Genomic DNA, 16,717 nt, shown 5'->3' with positions numbered 1-16,717 from the left:
CAGTTCACCAAAACTGAATTACATCCTCTGAAAGTAGGGACAAGAAAACCCAATTACAGGACTGTAATGAAGGGCAAGGTCTTCTCCCTCCAAAATTCTGAGTACATGAATTCAAATGTCCATGAAAGTGCTTTCTATTGTTTCTCCAATAACACAATGTGTTTTACTAGGTCTGGTACAAACATAATTGCCATTCCAGATGATGCCACATAATTTGAAAATAGTGAAGAGATTTGGTTTAGTCATGCTTTACGTTTCAACAAATAAATATTTCTTTATCTCTAATTTTAAATGTAAAATAAAAAGTGTGACAGTTTAAAATGCCAAGGCATTATTTTGAAATTTGAGAGTTAAAGGAAATATATAAGTGAACTGCTTTAAGAAAGGGTTATACAAAGGTATGTTGTTTCTAAGTACAAGAAATACATTTATTGTGAAAATAAATTCAATAAAAATCTTATGATGCACAAACTTCTATCTAGTATATAATTTTTAGCACACATTTCATAACACTGATTATACTGCAACATAATACTGTGTAGATATTAATAGGCTTTTATTTTCTGCTTAATAATTTTTAAGCATTCACTGAAGAATCAATAACTAAGGAATCTCAAAAATAGCTTAATTTTCCAATCTCTATTTTCAAACTATTAACTTATAATATTGGGAATACAGTATGATCTAATTGATTTATCTTCGTAACTTCAAAATAAATAGAAGAACAACTGACTAGTGAGTTATAAATTGTGGTTATTATTAGTATCAAACAGACCATGTTTAAGATTTATGCCAAGAGTTTTTACTGGAGTTGCCATTTGCTGGATCAATTCTAACTTGTTACTATAATGTTTAGGTTTAAAACAAATTACCCACCTCTGCCTGCTGCTTTTCTATATTGATTATACTATTGCTTTATATTGCTTAATATTAACTATAATAATGCTTTAAACACTATATTTATGAGTGCTTCCTTAAAAGACTGCTGGCACCATGAAGGTTATGCTACCTCTCTTCAGAGAATGTTATAGGTGTTAAGAATCCTGCTGTCCACATAGTAACCACAAACATGCTAGGTTTAAGAGACATGGCTTGAATATCTCTTGTTTGATGCTACTTAGGGCAGTACCATTATTTAGGAAGACCCAACCTTAGTTTGGAGTAAGCTTTGTGCATCTCAGGGCACTGTATCTTGATAATAAGTAAGCCTGGTGGCTTTCTTGGAGTTTTGGTCTATTTTTGTACCATACACAGGTTGAGCATTTCTTATCCAAAATGCTGGGACCAGAAGTGTTTTGGATGTCAGATTTTTTCAAATTTTGGAATATTTGCATTTTAATTACTGATTGAGCATCGCTAATCCAAAAAACCAAAATCTGAAATGCTCCAATGAGAATTTCCTTTGAGAGTCATGTTGGCACTCAAAAAGTTTTGGACTTTCCGAGTATTTCAGACTTCAGATTTTCAGATTACAGATGCACAGCCTGTACTGATAAGCTGCTCAATTAACCAGTTACATATTTCAATCTGAACTTATAATACAATTTTAGCTCACACAGGATTTAATGTGTCAGTGATATGTAAATGCTATTTTAAACTGTACTATCTTTATAAAGAATTTCAGCTGGTTGTATGACAGAAAACATTGATCTTTTTGTCTCTGAAAATCTAAGATATCAGTATATCCTATCCAAATTTACAAAAAACCTTTGAGAAACTTTGTTGAAAAAGCGGTGAGTACACCTCCATGTTTCCATCCATTGTTGCAATGACTCGAACTTGACCATTGCTTATTCATCTAAAACAGAAAATATATCTGGCAAGATGTTATCAGTATCAACTCTACCACCTTCATCATGTGGTTATAAACTACATTGCTCAAGGTTATCAACATAACCAAAATTCTGACTACAAAATGAAAGCATTAACCAAGATATATAGGCAATATAAATAGAAACAGAAACAAATGATTCAAATTGCACTGTCAAAATGATAATATAATGTGGAGAAATAAAAACAATTCAGGTTACTTCTAAATTGTTTAACTTTTATAGTCTGAATATACCTCCTTAGTAGAATACACTCTTAGGAGAAAAATAACTGGAGAAATACTGAACCATACTTGGTAGGATTGTTATTGGTAATGACATTAGTGTAGTAACTCTGAAACTATTTTGTGTGTATTACAGAATAATTTGTTTCTGGAACCTTTTTGTGTTTGAAAGGAAGTGTTCAGACACCAATGAGATATATCAAAAGGGCAGAAAATAGTGCCAAAATCATAAAGTATCTAGAGATTAATAAAATATGTGAAAAACATAAAACATTCCTGAGAGAAATTAAAGGAGACGAATATAAATCTATGTTTATGGATTGGAAGATTTAGTATATTCAGGAATGTCCATTCTAAATTAATCTAGAGATCCAAAACACAGCAAGTTGTGTATGTGTTGAAAGAGAGGGAAGTAGTGACAAACTGATTCTAAAATTTATATGGAAACACAAAGGACCTGGAGTAGCTATGGCAATACTGACGAAGAACAAGGTTGGAGATCTTCACTATCAGATATTGAACTTATAAAGCTACAATATTTAAGGCAGTGTGATACTGGCTTGAAGATAAACAGACTAATAGAACATAATTGAGAATGTAAAAATAAATCCAAAACTATATAGTCACTTTATTTATGATACAAGGCCCACTACAATTCAGCAGGGAAAAATCTTCTTTTTAACAAATGGTACTAGGTTAACTGGACATCCTATTTGGGGTGGGATAGGGGAGAAAGGAATCTGGAACCTATTTCATACTGTATACAAGATTCTAGACAGATTACAAACCAAAATGTGAAAGCTACACCAAGGTTTTCCTTTATATTTTCTTCAAGCTTCTAAAAGAAAATACGAGAAAATCTTTATGACCTACATAGTAGGCTAGGCAAAGATTTTTTTAATCAGACACAAAAAGGACTAAACATAAGAGACTGATAAATGGAACTTCATGAAAATTAAGAACTTCATCAAAAAACCCCAAAAAGATCTGTGTACACAAAGATAAAAATCAAAAAACCAAAAAAGATGAAAAGACAGGTTGTAAGTGGTGAGAAGGTACTTGCAGAACATATATTCTATAAAGAACTCCACAGAATTGACAAAGAGTTCCCATATATGAATAAAATAACCCAAGTATTTTTTAATGGGTAAAGACTTAGGTATTAAACAAAAGAGAATCTCTAAATCTGATAAGCCATATTAAAAGGTGCTCAATATCATTAATTATCAGGAAAATGCAAACTAAACCCATAATAAGGTACCATTTCACTCATCAGAATGACTGTAATTAAGAGGACTGCCAATGCCAAGCACTGACAAGGATGTATTGATAGAAGAAACTGGAATTATCGTACATTGCCAATGGTAGTGAAAACTGGTACAAGCACTTTGGAAAACAATGTGGATACATATCACAGACATATGTTGAGAGAAAGACATCAGGCATAAGAAAGTATGATTCCACTCAATGATGCCCCCAAATAGGCAAAACTAATCAATAGTGATAGAGATAGAAGAGTTTTGAAGGATGGGGAGGGATACAGATTGGACAGGAACAGAGGTGAGCCTGCTTGGGGGTTGGAAATAGTCTATGCACTGATCTAGTTCCTGGATACAAGATTGTATACATATGTAAAGATCCACTGAACCGTTAAAATATGCAAATCTTAATGTGTGAAAATTATATATCATTAAAATGTGGGGAGACTACTACCAGCCAAATTTGTGACAATGGGAGCATCAAAAAGAAATGCAATGGATTATAAAACATTGAATTAAAAAAACCCTATGCATATATAATGAAAATGGCAGGAGAAGGGATTTATCTTTATAGAACACCAGTAAATGTAGATGAAATGGCAGAATTAGAAAATTACCATTTGCAATGGCTAATGTAATAACTAATTCAGGCAAGGATCACCAGTGGATGTATAATCAGTTGATAAATGTTATGGGGGAAGAGGATATTCAGGTGTCTCAAAGTATCATCCCTCATTTCACCTATTAATTAAAAGAAAAAAAGGGCATTTTTATAATAGAGACATGACAGACACCACCTTAACCATGTGATTTAACTTAGTAAATTCAATAACAGGACAAATTGGTTTTGCATGCCTCCAGAGGTAATGCAAAGCAAAGGACACAACATCATATGTGCCACATTCTTCATTAAAATGTCTAATCTGGCTGGGCGTGGTGGCTCACGCCTGTAATCCAAACACTTTGGGAGGCCGAGGCAGGCAGATCACATGAGGCCAGGAGTTCAAGACCAGCCTGGCCAACATGGCGAAACCCTGTCTCTAATAAAAGTATAAAAATTAGCCAGGCGTGGTGGCACACACGTGTAATCCCAGCTACTCGGGAGGCTGAGGCATAAGAATCCTTGAACCCAGGAGGCAGAGGCTACAGTGAGCCAAAATTGTGCCACTGCACTGCCAGCCTGGGCAACAGAGTGAGAACCTGTCTCAAAATAAAATAAAATAAAATAAAATAAAATAAAATAATAAAATAAAATAAAATAAATTAAATTAAAATAAAATAAAAAAATAAAATAAAATAAAAAATAAAATAAAATAAATAAAATAAAATAAAATAAATAAAATAAAATAAAATAAGTCTTCTAATCTGAATCTATTAACAAGGAAACAATCAGACAAATCCAAATTGTGAGACCTCTACAAAATAATTAGACTCCGCAAAAATGTTAATGCCATGAAAAAACAAAGAGAAACTGTTTGAGATAAACTTTTCCAAATAAAATGACAACTAAATGCAAGGTACAATCCTTAATCAGATTCTGGATCCAACATAAAAGCATCAAAGAATTTATGGGAATAAACTATGAAAATGAGAATATGGGCTGTATTAAGGTATTACTGTGTAATTATTAGTGTTAAATTTCTCAAGTATGATAACAGTATTGTGATTATGTAGAATGTCTTGCTTTTAGGCAATATATACTGAAGTATTTAGGGGTGAGATATAATCATATCTGCAGCTAATTTTCAAATGGATTAGAAAAATGTCTGTGTCAGTGTTTGTATAAGAAAGACAGCAAATGTGTCAAAATATTGAAACTGGCAAATGAAAGTGAATCTAGAGCATTTCTCTAAGTTTCAATTTGTTCAAAATAAAAAGCTGGAGAAAAAACAGTAGAGAAAAATGCACTTTTGTTGTACTGCCTTTTTAGTACAAGATTTACAGTGAAACTAGATATAGCCCAAGTGAAGATACAGAACAGCTGTTGGCTCTACCATCACACCTGGGAACAATTGCATAATTTAGGTAAGGATCTGCCATAGGCAGAGAGTCTTTGCTGGAACCAAACAACTTCTAACCATATAAATAAGAATCTGAAAAAGGTTTAAACACAAAAATGAGTATTTGTTGTGACAGCCACCCCTCCCCCAATCTGGGACACACATAGACATACACACACATGAATCTGGCAGATAAAGAGGAGTGGGGGAGAGTCAGAACTCTGTGAGATCACAATCTCACACAGCGTTTGGTTTCGAGGCCTTGGCACAGCTGAATCTGGAGATGGATTAAAATTAACTAAAAAGCTGAAAACTAACCCCTTCCCAGTTTAAAGAGTGGTAAGACCAAAGGAATCATCCCCTGAGTTAAGCACTTGGAAAGTTGGAGACTGAGACAAAGAAAAAAGAGATCACTGTAATTCATTTGAAACTGGAAGTAAACTAAAACAAATTAAAACTATACTACTGCCCTGCTTGGCAGGGCTTCATGTGGGATCCAAATTCTCAGTCTCTCTTCCTAGGTGCTTGACATAAAAGAAGATGTTCCCTTTTTAGGGAAATTGAAGCAAAAATGATTATCTAGTTCAACCTTTATCATTCTTTTACAGAAATTGTCTTCATAAAATAAAAAGCTATGAGACATGCAAAGTAGCAGGAAAATATGACCCATTATCAAGAGAAAAAAACAGTCAATGGAGTTAAATTCCCAGTAATGTAGGTGTTGGCATTAGAAGACAGACTTTAAAATAACTACAATAATTAGATTTTCAAATGTATAGAAAACTATTAGTGAGATGAAGAGGTAGGAAATTTCAACAGAAAAATGGAGGCGCTAGGGAATAAATGGAAATTCTAAGAAGGAACGAAGGAAGAAAGGGAAAGAGAGGGAGGGAGGGAAGGAAGGAAGAAAGGAAGGCAAGAAGGGAAGAAGAGAGGGAGGGAGGGAGGGATGGAAATTTATCAGATAGTGATAATAGCAGACTGCATTCATCAGAATAAAGCACTGCCAACTCCTAGACATGGCAACAGAAAATACCCAAAGGGAGGAATAGAGAGGAAAAAAATGGGAAAAAAAGGAACAGTGTCAAAAATCTGTGAGATAGTATTTTTTAAAAGTTGAACATACATGTAATTAGAATCCCCAAAGGAGAAGAGAGGAAGAATGGGGAAAATAAAGTATTTAAAAAGAAGATCTTGACTAGAAACTTTCCAAAACTGATTAAAAATAAAAACCAACCCAGAAAACAAAAGTGTTCAATGAACAAAGCACGTCTAGGTTTACCACCATCAAACCAATAAAAACCAAATATATAATGAAAATCCTTGAACAACAGAGGAAAGACACATTACATTCAGAGGAACAATAATAAGAATTATAGCTGACTTCTTATAAACTGGTGGAAGCCAGAAGATAATGGAATAGCATCTTTGCTGAAAGGGAAAGCTATCAACCTATAATTCTTATTAAGCAAATATATACTTCAAAAAATGAAGGCAAGATAACATTTTTAGACAGACAAAAACTATTATTGGCAGATCTTTATCACAATGCTAAATAAAATTCTTAAAACTAAAGAGAAATTATGTCAGATGGAAATCCAGATCTGCAGGAAGAAATTAAGAACACCACTGAGATGCAAACTGAAATGCCCAGTTGTGAAGGATGACTAGGAGTTAATTAGGCACAGGTCAAGATGAGGGGCGCAGAGGCGTATACAAAGCATAGGAAACAGCATGTGCAAAGGCCCTGAGGAAGGAAAAGGAATAGTCCTTTCTGGAAACAAAAGAAAGAAGGGCCAATAGGGCTGAAGCAAAGCAATCAAAAATAGCCTGAAGAGTGATGTGAGACAAAATCAGAAATCCAGCTGGGCAAGGTCATAAAAGATGTTGTAGGCTACTTTTCCATTGTAGACTGCTTTTCAAATTTACATCAGCAGATATGCTGCTAAGATTAACACACTCTGTTTTTATTGAACTTTTGAAGTTACTGTAAGTTTAATAAGTTCATAAATCCATAGACACACCAGTGAATAGCCTTCATAAAATTATACATCTTGTACTTACACTGTTTCCCAAATTCATGTAAAACATAATTTAAATCATGTCACTCTACTAGTCATCATCCTCTAGTGGCATTCCATCCACTCCAAATAGACCCTATAATGACCTACAGAAATCTGCTCCCACTCCTACCTCCAATTATTAACTCTCTGACCTTATCCGCTATCACTCTCTGCTCCTCCTTGCTACTGCCCAATATTCTCCTCCTTTAAGGTAGAAGATTATCCCACATCATTCACATGATTGTTCACAAGGATAGGAGTCTTTGTTTTACTTGCACATCTCAAGCATCAAAAAGTACCTGGAAAGAAGGGACTTTCTTTCTTACCAACCTTACCAAAACCTTACCAACACTGGAAAGAAGGGAAGAAAGAATGAAAGAAAAACAAAGTAAGAGGTCCACAAATTGGCAAGAAAAGGTCTCTGCACCTTTGATTTGTAAAAGATAAATTATAGTGATGTCTTCTTTGAAATGCTACTCCCCTAAGAATTTCGTGTTTGGAGAGATTAATGGGGAATCAGGAAACTTGTAATCCTCTCTCTGCAAAAAGATCCACAATATTGATCTGGGCAATGATTTCTTGGATAAGACTGCAAAAGCACAGACAAGGAAAGCAAAAATAGCCAAATAGGATTGCGTCAAACTAAAATGCTTCTGCACAACAAAGGAAATAATTAACAGAGTGTAGAGTCAACCCGAGGATTGGGAGAAAATATCTGCAAACCACACCTCTGATAAGGGGCCAATATTCAAAATATATAAGGTACTCAAATAACTCAATAGCAACAAAACAACTCAATTTTTTAAATGGGCAAAGAATCTGAAGTCATTTCTCAAAAGGAAAGATACAAATGGCCAACAGATATATGAAAAGAAAAATGCTCAGCTTCTCAAATCATAGGGGAAATTCAAATTAAAACCACAGTGAGAAACCTACACCTGTTAGAAAGGCTACTATCAAAAAAGACAAATGATAAGTGTTGGAGAGGATGTGGAGAAAAGGGAACTCTTGCACACTGTTGGTAGGAATGTAAATTTATACAGTCATTCTAGAAAACCATGTAAGTTCCCTCAAAAACACTAAAAATAGAATAGCAATCCCACTTCAGAGTATATATACAAAGGAACTGAAATCAGTACATCAGAGATATCTGCACTCCCATGTTCATTTCAGCATTATTCACAATAGCCAAGATACGGAAGCAACCCTAAGTGTCCATAAAGAGATTAATAAGGAAAATGTGCTATACATACACAACGGAATATGACACAGCCTTAAAAAAAGAAGGAAATTATGTCATTTGAGACATTATGAACGGAACTGAAAGAGATACTATGCTAAGTGAAATAAACCAAGCACAGGAAGGCAAATACTGTATGATCTCACTTACATGTGGAATCTAAGAGTCAATCTCACAGAAACAGAGAACAGAAAGGCAGTTACCAGAGGCTCAGGGGAGACATGGGTAACGGGGAGATGTTGATCCACGGATATAAAGTTTCAGTTGGGCAGGAGAAATAAGTTTTAATGATCTATTGTTCCACTTGGTGACTACAGTTAATGTATTGCATATTTCAAAATTGCCAAGAGATTTTTAGCATTCTCACCACAAAAAATGCTAAGTTGGTGAGGGAATAGATACGTTAACTTGCTTGACTGACTCTTTCTACAATGTATACATAAATCAAAACATCACACTGTACCCCATTGATATCTACAATTATTATTTGTAAGTTAAAACAAATATTTTTTTAAAAATACAAATAAATAAAATCATCTCCCTGCTGGGTAACCTTTAGCCAATCACTTAATGTTTAAGTGCTTCCATTTTTATGATATTGGGATGTTCACTACATACCTACCATATAAGAATAAGGATTAATGAGATTGTTTTCAAAGTGCTCTAAAAATTATTTTCCAAATCTTATATAAATGGCATAACTATTTCAATAATTAGGAACATGTATGCTTATAGTTTAGTCTCAGTTCAGTGGAAAAATATTTAAGAAATATGGGTCAGAAATATGTTGTGGATCATAAAAATGGTTTAATTAGATATGAACCTCAAGGCAATGCTTTCATTCACTTTGAATTACTTTTGGAGGCAATCCGTTAATTTACTTTGAAGTACTTTCAGAGGCAATCCTTTCATTTACTTTGAATTACTTTTTTAAAAAGTATTTATTTTTAAAAAACACAAAGTAAGGAATTTCCTCTTCATACGTGTGCACATCCTTATATATGTGAACATCTTTTACATAAAACAGCATCAATCATGCTTCATAATAATTTTTTTAATCTTATCATGAAAAAGCTAAACAATCCTATTTCACAAAAAAAGAATTTCTAACAATCAAAAAGTTGGAGAAAAATACTGTATTCAGGTTTTTCTTAATATACATTCATATGCTTTTCTATCAGCATGCCAAAACCCTGCACCATCAACACATGTTGTGTGCATCTTGTAAAAGAAAACATTTTAAAGGCAAAACAAAATTGCTAGCTTTCATCTTTGCAAAAATTCTCAGTTGTGACCGAATGAAACTTACTAAAGAAGCTTGATCAATGAAAACATCTGCATAGTTTTTATTATAGAATGTATAACCTCAACATTACTGATCATTATTATAAACCCTTTTATTGCATTTCACAAGTTTCGGATTTGAAGGTTTTAAATGTGTTTTAAATGATTTATTTAATAATCTATTAAGCTATTCATGCTACACATTTTATAACTATTTTGTTCAGGCAAAAATTTTCCCTTATAAAACCATATGAGGAAAAAGAAAATTTAAAAAAGTAAACCTATGCTATCTTCACATCTAGTGCACAGCAAACTAAATAATGGAAATAGAACTTAAAAGCAAGTAACAATTCAGAACTATTCTTTGCAACATAAACCAATCACTCATGTGATCAAAGTAACTCTCCTAAGAAAGTAAGGTACAATTAGTAACCCACTAGCATTTCCAGTGAGCAATGCTCTACAAAAGCTCACTAAATACATAAATAGGTACTACCAGAGTAAATATTTCTGCCCATAGAAAAAGTATATACTTAAAAATCAGAAAAAAATAGGGTCTGAAAATCTCATTACCTAAAATGAAAATATGTTGAGTTCTCACCAATATTTTACCCAAAACTGCAGTTTATGCTCTCAATTTTAATGCCATTACCTGTATTTTCACAAGTAATTTTACATGTAAGTAAAATTATCTACTTGACTATTTCAGTAAAACTGAAATTCTAATTCTAATGATATTCAGTTTACCTTTTCCTAAAAAAGTGATGTCTAAGCATGCTTTTCAGCTACACCAAGTAGCTGAAAAGTATCAAAAAGACAATTCATCAGCCTGAAAAGCCAGTTGAATAATCTGAATTCCATTGTTAAAATTTAAGAAAACTTTGTAAGGAATGATGGTCATGCCACATGAGTATCAAAATTATAAGAAAACGTAAGACCAAGAATTAAAAACCATAGTATACACTGAGGGTAGCAAGACAGACCTTTGCACTTTACAAACAGTGGTCTTCCTGGTGGTCTAGGTTCCAAAATTTTGAATAACCTCTTTCCCCTGACACCTTATTGTTAACACACAATGCTTCCTTCTTCCATTATTAAATGGTTATTTCCCTGTTTCTTAGGTCATTCCCACAGAATCTGTGGCTCAAAGTGCTTCATGGTCCACACTATCACAATGTGCAGGATCCACAGTCAGGAAAAGCCAAATCTTTTTTTTTTTTTTTTTTTAAACACGTACTATACCAATTAACTGATGTCATGTTGCAACCAGTTGTCAAATACTCTAGCTTTATATTTCTGTGATTCTAAATACTAAGAACATATTGGCTAAGTATCCATTAGTAACTCGCTGACTAAAAAGTCCAGCATTGACTCTGCATTATGTTTGGAGATGATTACTGTTATAGCACATGTTAAAACACGTGCATACTCAAATACAGCAGGCACTGAGTGTATAAAATGCATGGAAGGACAAAGTCACTTCACACAAAGCAAGCTGACTTTTATTCTTTTCTCCCTCATACAAAATTTATCATGAAAGAAATCTAGACAGAGATGTATTAGAAATTCATTTACAACTATGATTAATCTAGAAACGTTGACATTCTGAATTTATAGTAGAATTTAAACTAAGTTAATTAGTCAATAACAGTAATAATACAAGCCAACAATTACATAGCAGCTACCATGTGCCAAACACTGCTCTAGGCATTTACACATATGAATTCACTTAGTCTCTGCAATAATCCTATGAGGTGGGTAACATCATTATGCCCATTTACAAGGAGGAAACTAAGGCAAAGAGAGATTAAATGACTTGCTCAGGTCACAGAGCCACATAGCAGTCAGGATTTGAACCCAGGCAACCTGGATCCAGAGTCAATATTTTTTACAATACTGTTGTCTTTAGAAAGCCCTTGAACACTCAAATATTTTGCAAAAAGTACTTAAAAGAGTATCAAATGTTAATACATTAAAATAAGAATATGCTGTGTAGTTTCTGCAACAAAAAGTTATCGTTATCCCTACAAAAGAAAGTTGTATCGATTACCGCCTACTTCCATTATAACTAAATCGTTAGCTTTCACAGTTTTAAAATTATACAAACAATTGATACTTGAGGGCAGGTGTGATGGCTTACACCTGTAATCCCAATACTTTGGGAGACCAAGGCAGGAGGATTGCTTGAGGCCAGGAATTCAAGACCAGCCTGGGCAACATAGAAAGATTCCATCTCTATAAAAAATTTAAAAAACTAGCTGAGTGTGGTGATAAGCGTCTGTAGTCCCAGCTACTCTAGAAGCTGATTCTGAGGCAGGAGGATCACCTGACCCCAGGAGTTTGAGGCTGCAGTGAGCTATGATCCACCACTGCACTCCAGACTGGGCAACAAAAAAAGACACTGCCTCAAAAAAAAAAAAAAAAAACAACAGAATTGATACAGTTGATACACACCCACTATTTCATCAAATTACTAAGCCTTATATCACATAAGAAGTACAATGATCATGAAAAGTTAACTCAAACGAATGCTAGTGTTTACATTTTGAATCAAAATAATAAGATCAAACATTTAAAGAATGCCATTATAGATTAAATTTAAAGAAGAAAACTGCATTTCCAGGAGTAATTCTGAGAATAGTTTTTGATTACCTACCTCTCCATGATTGAAAAAGAAGCACAACACTGTAACCAGGCCTCCTAATCGGCTGCCACTGGAAAAGAAGACAACATAAATAACAAAAATCCAGGTCAATCCTAAGAAAAACCTTAAAATACATAATATCATAACCTCTGGTATTATACAAGATCTTATAGTCATACTAGAACTCTCCTATGCTTATTTACAAAATAGTTTATTTCCTCCAAAGGATCATTAGTCAAATTAATCTTGTCTCCTTTTTTAAAAATCATTTGCTACCTTCAAAATGTATAGACTCAGAAAAGCACGCAAACTGAAAGGGAATAGAAAATTCTTAGTAGTCATATTACTGTACATCACGCAACCTGATATTTCTTTTTATTTTCTTTAGTACCTCATATTTATTTATGTCCTTTAACATTTCTCAAACTGCTTTCCTTGGGACAGATGACATACATTAGGAAAAAGGGTGAGAGAGACGTGCAAGGAAAGGGATCCATGGTCATGAGGATGGAAAACCCCACACTGCCTACCTGCTCCTAGAAATTCACAAGGCACTTCCACACATTAAAGATTTAATTTCATATTTCCCAAATCCCATCCCCAAGCTACTTTTCTGCAGAATACACTTGAGGAATACCAGTTTATAAAGTTTTATGTTTCATTTGTTTTCAAAAACTGGAATAGAACACAAATATCAAAGTATGACAGTCTTATAACTCTAGGTAAGAAATTACAATGGTATAATCTGGTAGTTCTAACAATTAACCTTCATTTGCTCAGATAAGAGTGAAATATGTTCCCTACTGTCCCCCAAGTCTGGGTAGGGGATATAAGGCTATGTTTAGGTTTATTTCATCATGTTCTGCATCTTTACTCTTGAGGTCTTCTTACTCGTTTTAGCTCATGCTGCTTTCTCATTATTCTACCCAAATATGCTTCCTTCTTTTTCTCTAAGTATAGGTATACCACAGAGAGGTCAGAGAGGAAACAAAGAACCTGATGGTATAGGCATCAAAGGCCTTGTATTTACTCTTGTGATGTATGAATGAGGAAAAGAGGAAGAGACGCAATGGCCAGCAGGGATAATCCACGTAGGGAGTATCCAGAAGGAGACAGGTAGGGCTGGGACCCCAGCACAGGTGGCCTGTTTGCCTTGGCAAAACAGGAGGAAGACTGCATATTAGTGGTAAGTACTTTGTGGAGTTTCCATGTTCCCCACAGAGCAGAAGACACAGCCACTTGCTGCTAGAGAGAAAAGATGGCAGCATTAAACGTTTGAGGAAAGACAGAAATGTCTGAAATACCACTCACATTTCAGGAGAGCGGTAACTGGGGAAAACACAGTGCTGCTGGGATATCTTAGGGGAACAACTGAGGCTGCAGAACACAAATCTACAGGGTCAGTAATCATAAGACTGTGTGATTTTTGCTTACCGATTATCAGCCTAGACAGCACAAATGAAATATAAAGGGGCAAAGAAACTGAAGCCAGAAAGTGTCTGAAGTGATGGATCACTGAAACGAGAGCATCAGATAGAGGAGCTCAGAAAGCAGTACAGGCCAGGAAGTGGACGCCAGGGTTCTCTCCTGAAAGGTGTACCACATCTTCTTCAAAAGAGAAGCACACAGGCTAGGCCCAGGCTTCATCACAAGTGATTAGACATTAGAAAGGTTAAGACAGAGTTAATGGTTTAAAAAACAAATAAATACATTTTAGTGTTTTGAACTTATTCTAACAAGACAAAAAATATAGAAGTTTCTAGGGAAAAAAAAAGCGATTTTCTCACTACCCTCTTCCAATCCTATTCACCTAAGAACATTTTAGTATGTGTCTGTTCTTCCAAATCTCTCTAAACACACAAACATATATTTTCTATGTGATCATATTAACATCTCTCTGAAATTTGTTCCTTTTCTAATTATTCTAGCATAAAGACTATTCCTAATCAATATATGTAAAGTTAAAGGGATTCTTTTTATAGATGGCAAATACTGTATAGTACAAATATATTTATTTAGTCCATTCCATATTACTGGGCATATAAATATTTTTCAGTTTCTTGCTATAATAAAAAATGGTTAAAGTAAACATCCTCGTACATGTAAACGCTGGCGCGTTTGTTTCGGCAGGAGGGACCTAACTGTGAGACACGTGAGTCAAAGGATGTGAGCTGTGTCCGGAAGCACTGCAGCAGTCCACACCCTTGTCAGAGTATGCAGGAGGTCGTTTCTCCACCCCTCGTGCAGAACTCATGTGCTTTTCAAATTTTCTCCTTAGATAGGTGAAAACCCTTTTCTCACTACCTACTTGTATGCAGCAGCATTTTAGTGTTTTGTTTTGACAACATGCATTTTCTCTTCCATGAACTGCTTATTCATATTCTTGTCTATTTTTCTATTAGACTGTTTCCCTACTTAAAAATTAAGGTTATCAAACCTTTGACTGTCAAATGTGAAAATAACATTTAAAAGCTGTCCAAAAAAACAACCCCTTTAAGCCTTGAGAGAGATGTGACTGTGATCTGAGTCACATATGGTTACAACTTCCGTTCTCAGATTATAGATTAACTTGTTTTCATATTTTTCTTGTTCAGTATGATGACTAGAGAATTAAACAATGTCAGGCACAAAAACTTCCTGCCTTTTTTTTTTTTCCAGAGACTGGGTCTCACTCTGTCACCCAAGCTAGGGTAGAGTGGCACAATCATGGCTCACTGCAGCCTCGAACTCATGGGATCCAGCAATCCTCCTGCCTCAGCCTCCAGAGTAGCTGAAACTACAGGTGTGACCCTGCCTTCGTAGTTAATAATCCGTTAAAGATTAACTTTCCCTGTGTTGTTTTACTTTGCTTAGATCAGACTATAGAAAACCCATCATTATTATACTCTCTGTAAAAAAAAAAATGTTAAATGTACCCTTCCCCAAAAGAAATACCACCTATAACCAATCAAACTGCTGTGACTATGTGCCAACCTGTATGAATAATGTTGTATTCCTGCTAAAAATGTCTCTGCCTCTGCCTATATAAATGAAACCTAAACTTCCTTACTTCCAAAGTCTGACTTCATTCCTTTGGAGTTGGTGTTCCTGAGTGGTCTACCCTCACACTTTGTGCTTGAATAAATGCTCTTTAGATTCTGATCCTTTTGATTATTTTAAGTTAACACATATGTGTGACAAAGTATTCTGATATAATTTGCGGTGTATTCTATCAGAAAGAATTTTTAAACTTTTATGTATTTAAATATGTTGATATTTTCCTTTACTTCTTCCGCACTTCCTGTCTTGTCTCTAAAGGTCTTCCACACCTTAAAACTATAGTCTCCTAAAATTTCTTCTAATATTATAAATTGCATTTTCCACTTAGCTCTTTCTCCCTAATTTTGTTCTCTTTGAAATAGCCAATTATATTAAAATCATTTATCACGTAAACATCCCTTTTACCAGTGAAATGAAATTCAGCCTTTATCTTAATTTCTTACAATGCTAGACTCTGTTCTATTTCATTCAACTGACAATTCTGTATTTTTTTTTTGTATCACACTACTTTTATTACTGTAGCATTATGGTAATTTTAATACACGATTTTAAAAAGCTCCCCACCCCCCAACTACTCTTATTTTTAAGATTTTTTAGGTAATTCTTACCAATTTATTCTTACATATAACATCTGAACCAGTCTCCCAACCCTGTTCCCCCACCCAAGTAAAAATTGTCAGACTTCTGATCAGAATGACATTAAATTTATATATAATTTGGGTTGGGAAGGGCTGTCATTTATATGATGGCCATTCAGTTGCACAGTACATCTCTTTCCATTTACTCAATTCTAACTGTATTCCTTTAAATAAAAATGGTTGGGGTCAGGCACAGTGGCTCATGCCTGTAATCTCAGCACTTTGAGAGGCCAAGGCAAGTGGATCACTTGAGGCCAGGAGTTCAACACCAGCCTGCCCAACATGATGAAACACTATCTCTACGAAAATACAAAAAAAAAAAAAAAAAAATTAGCCATGTGGTGGTGCACGACTGTAGTCCCAGCTACTCAGGAGGCTGAGAGTCAAGAATCGTTTGAACCGGGAAGGTGGAGGCTACAATAAGCTGAGATTGCGCCATGGCACTCCAGCCTGGATGACAGAGTGAAACTGTCTCAAAAAATAAAAATTTTTTTAGA

General features: G+C 34.6%; 1 protein-coding gene across 2 annotated transcripts in view; it reads right to left on the bottom strand.

Moving 5' to 3' along the window:
- The window catches only part of DPY19L1 (dpy-19 like C-mannosyltransferase 1), a 111,183-nt gene that overhangs the window by 48,991 nt on the left and 45,475 nt on the right, over positions 1-16,717 (bottom strand). For both annotated transcript variants that reach the window (XM_054496679.2, XM_054496680.2), the window contains exon 7: positions 12,556-12,613. In XM_054496679.2, coding sequence (XP_054352654.1) covers positions 12,556-12,613 — 58 coding nt within the window. The remainder of the gene's footprint in view (positions 1-12,555; positions 12,614-16,717) is intronic.

Source organism: Pongo pygmaeus, chromosome 6 (genome assembly GCF_028885625.2).
Source record: "Pongo pygmaeus isolate AG05252 chromosome 6, NHGRI_mPonPyg2-v2.0_pri, whole genome shotgun sequence".
Classification (NCBI taxonomy): Eukaryota; Metazoa; Chordata; class Mammalia; order Primates; family Hominidae; genus Pongo; species Pongo pygmaeus.
The sequence above is the reverse complement of the archived record's forward strand: the minus strand, read 5'-3'. Positions and strand labels throughout refer to the sequence as shown.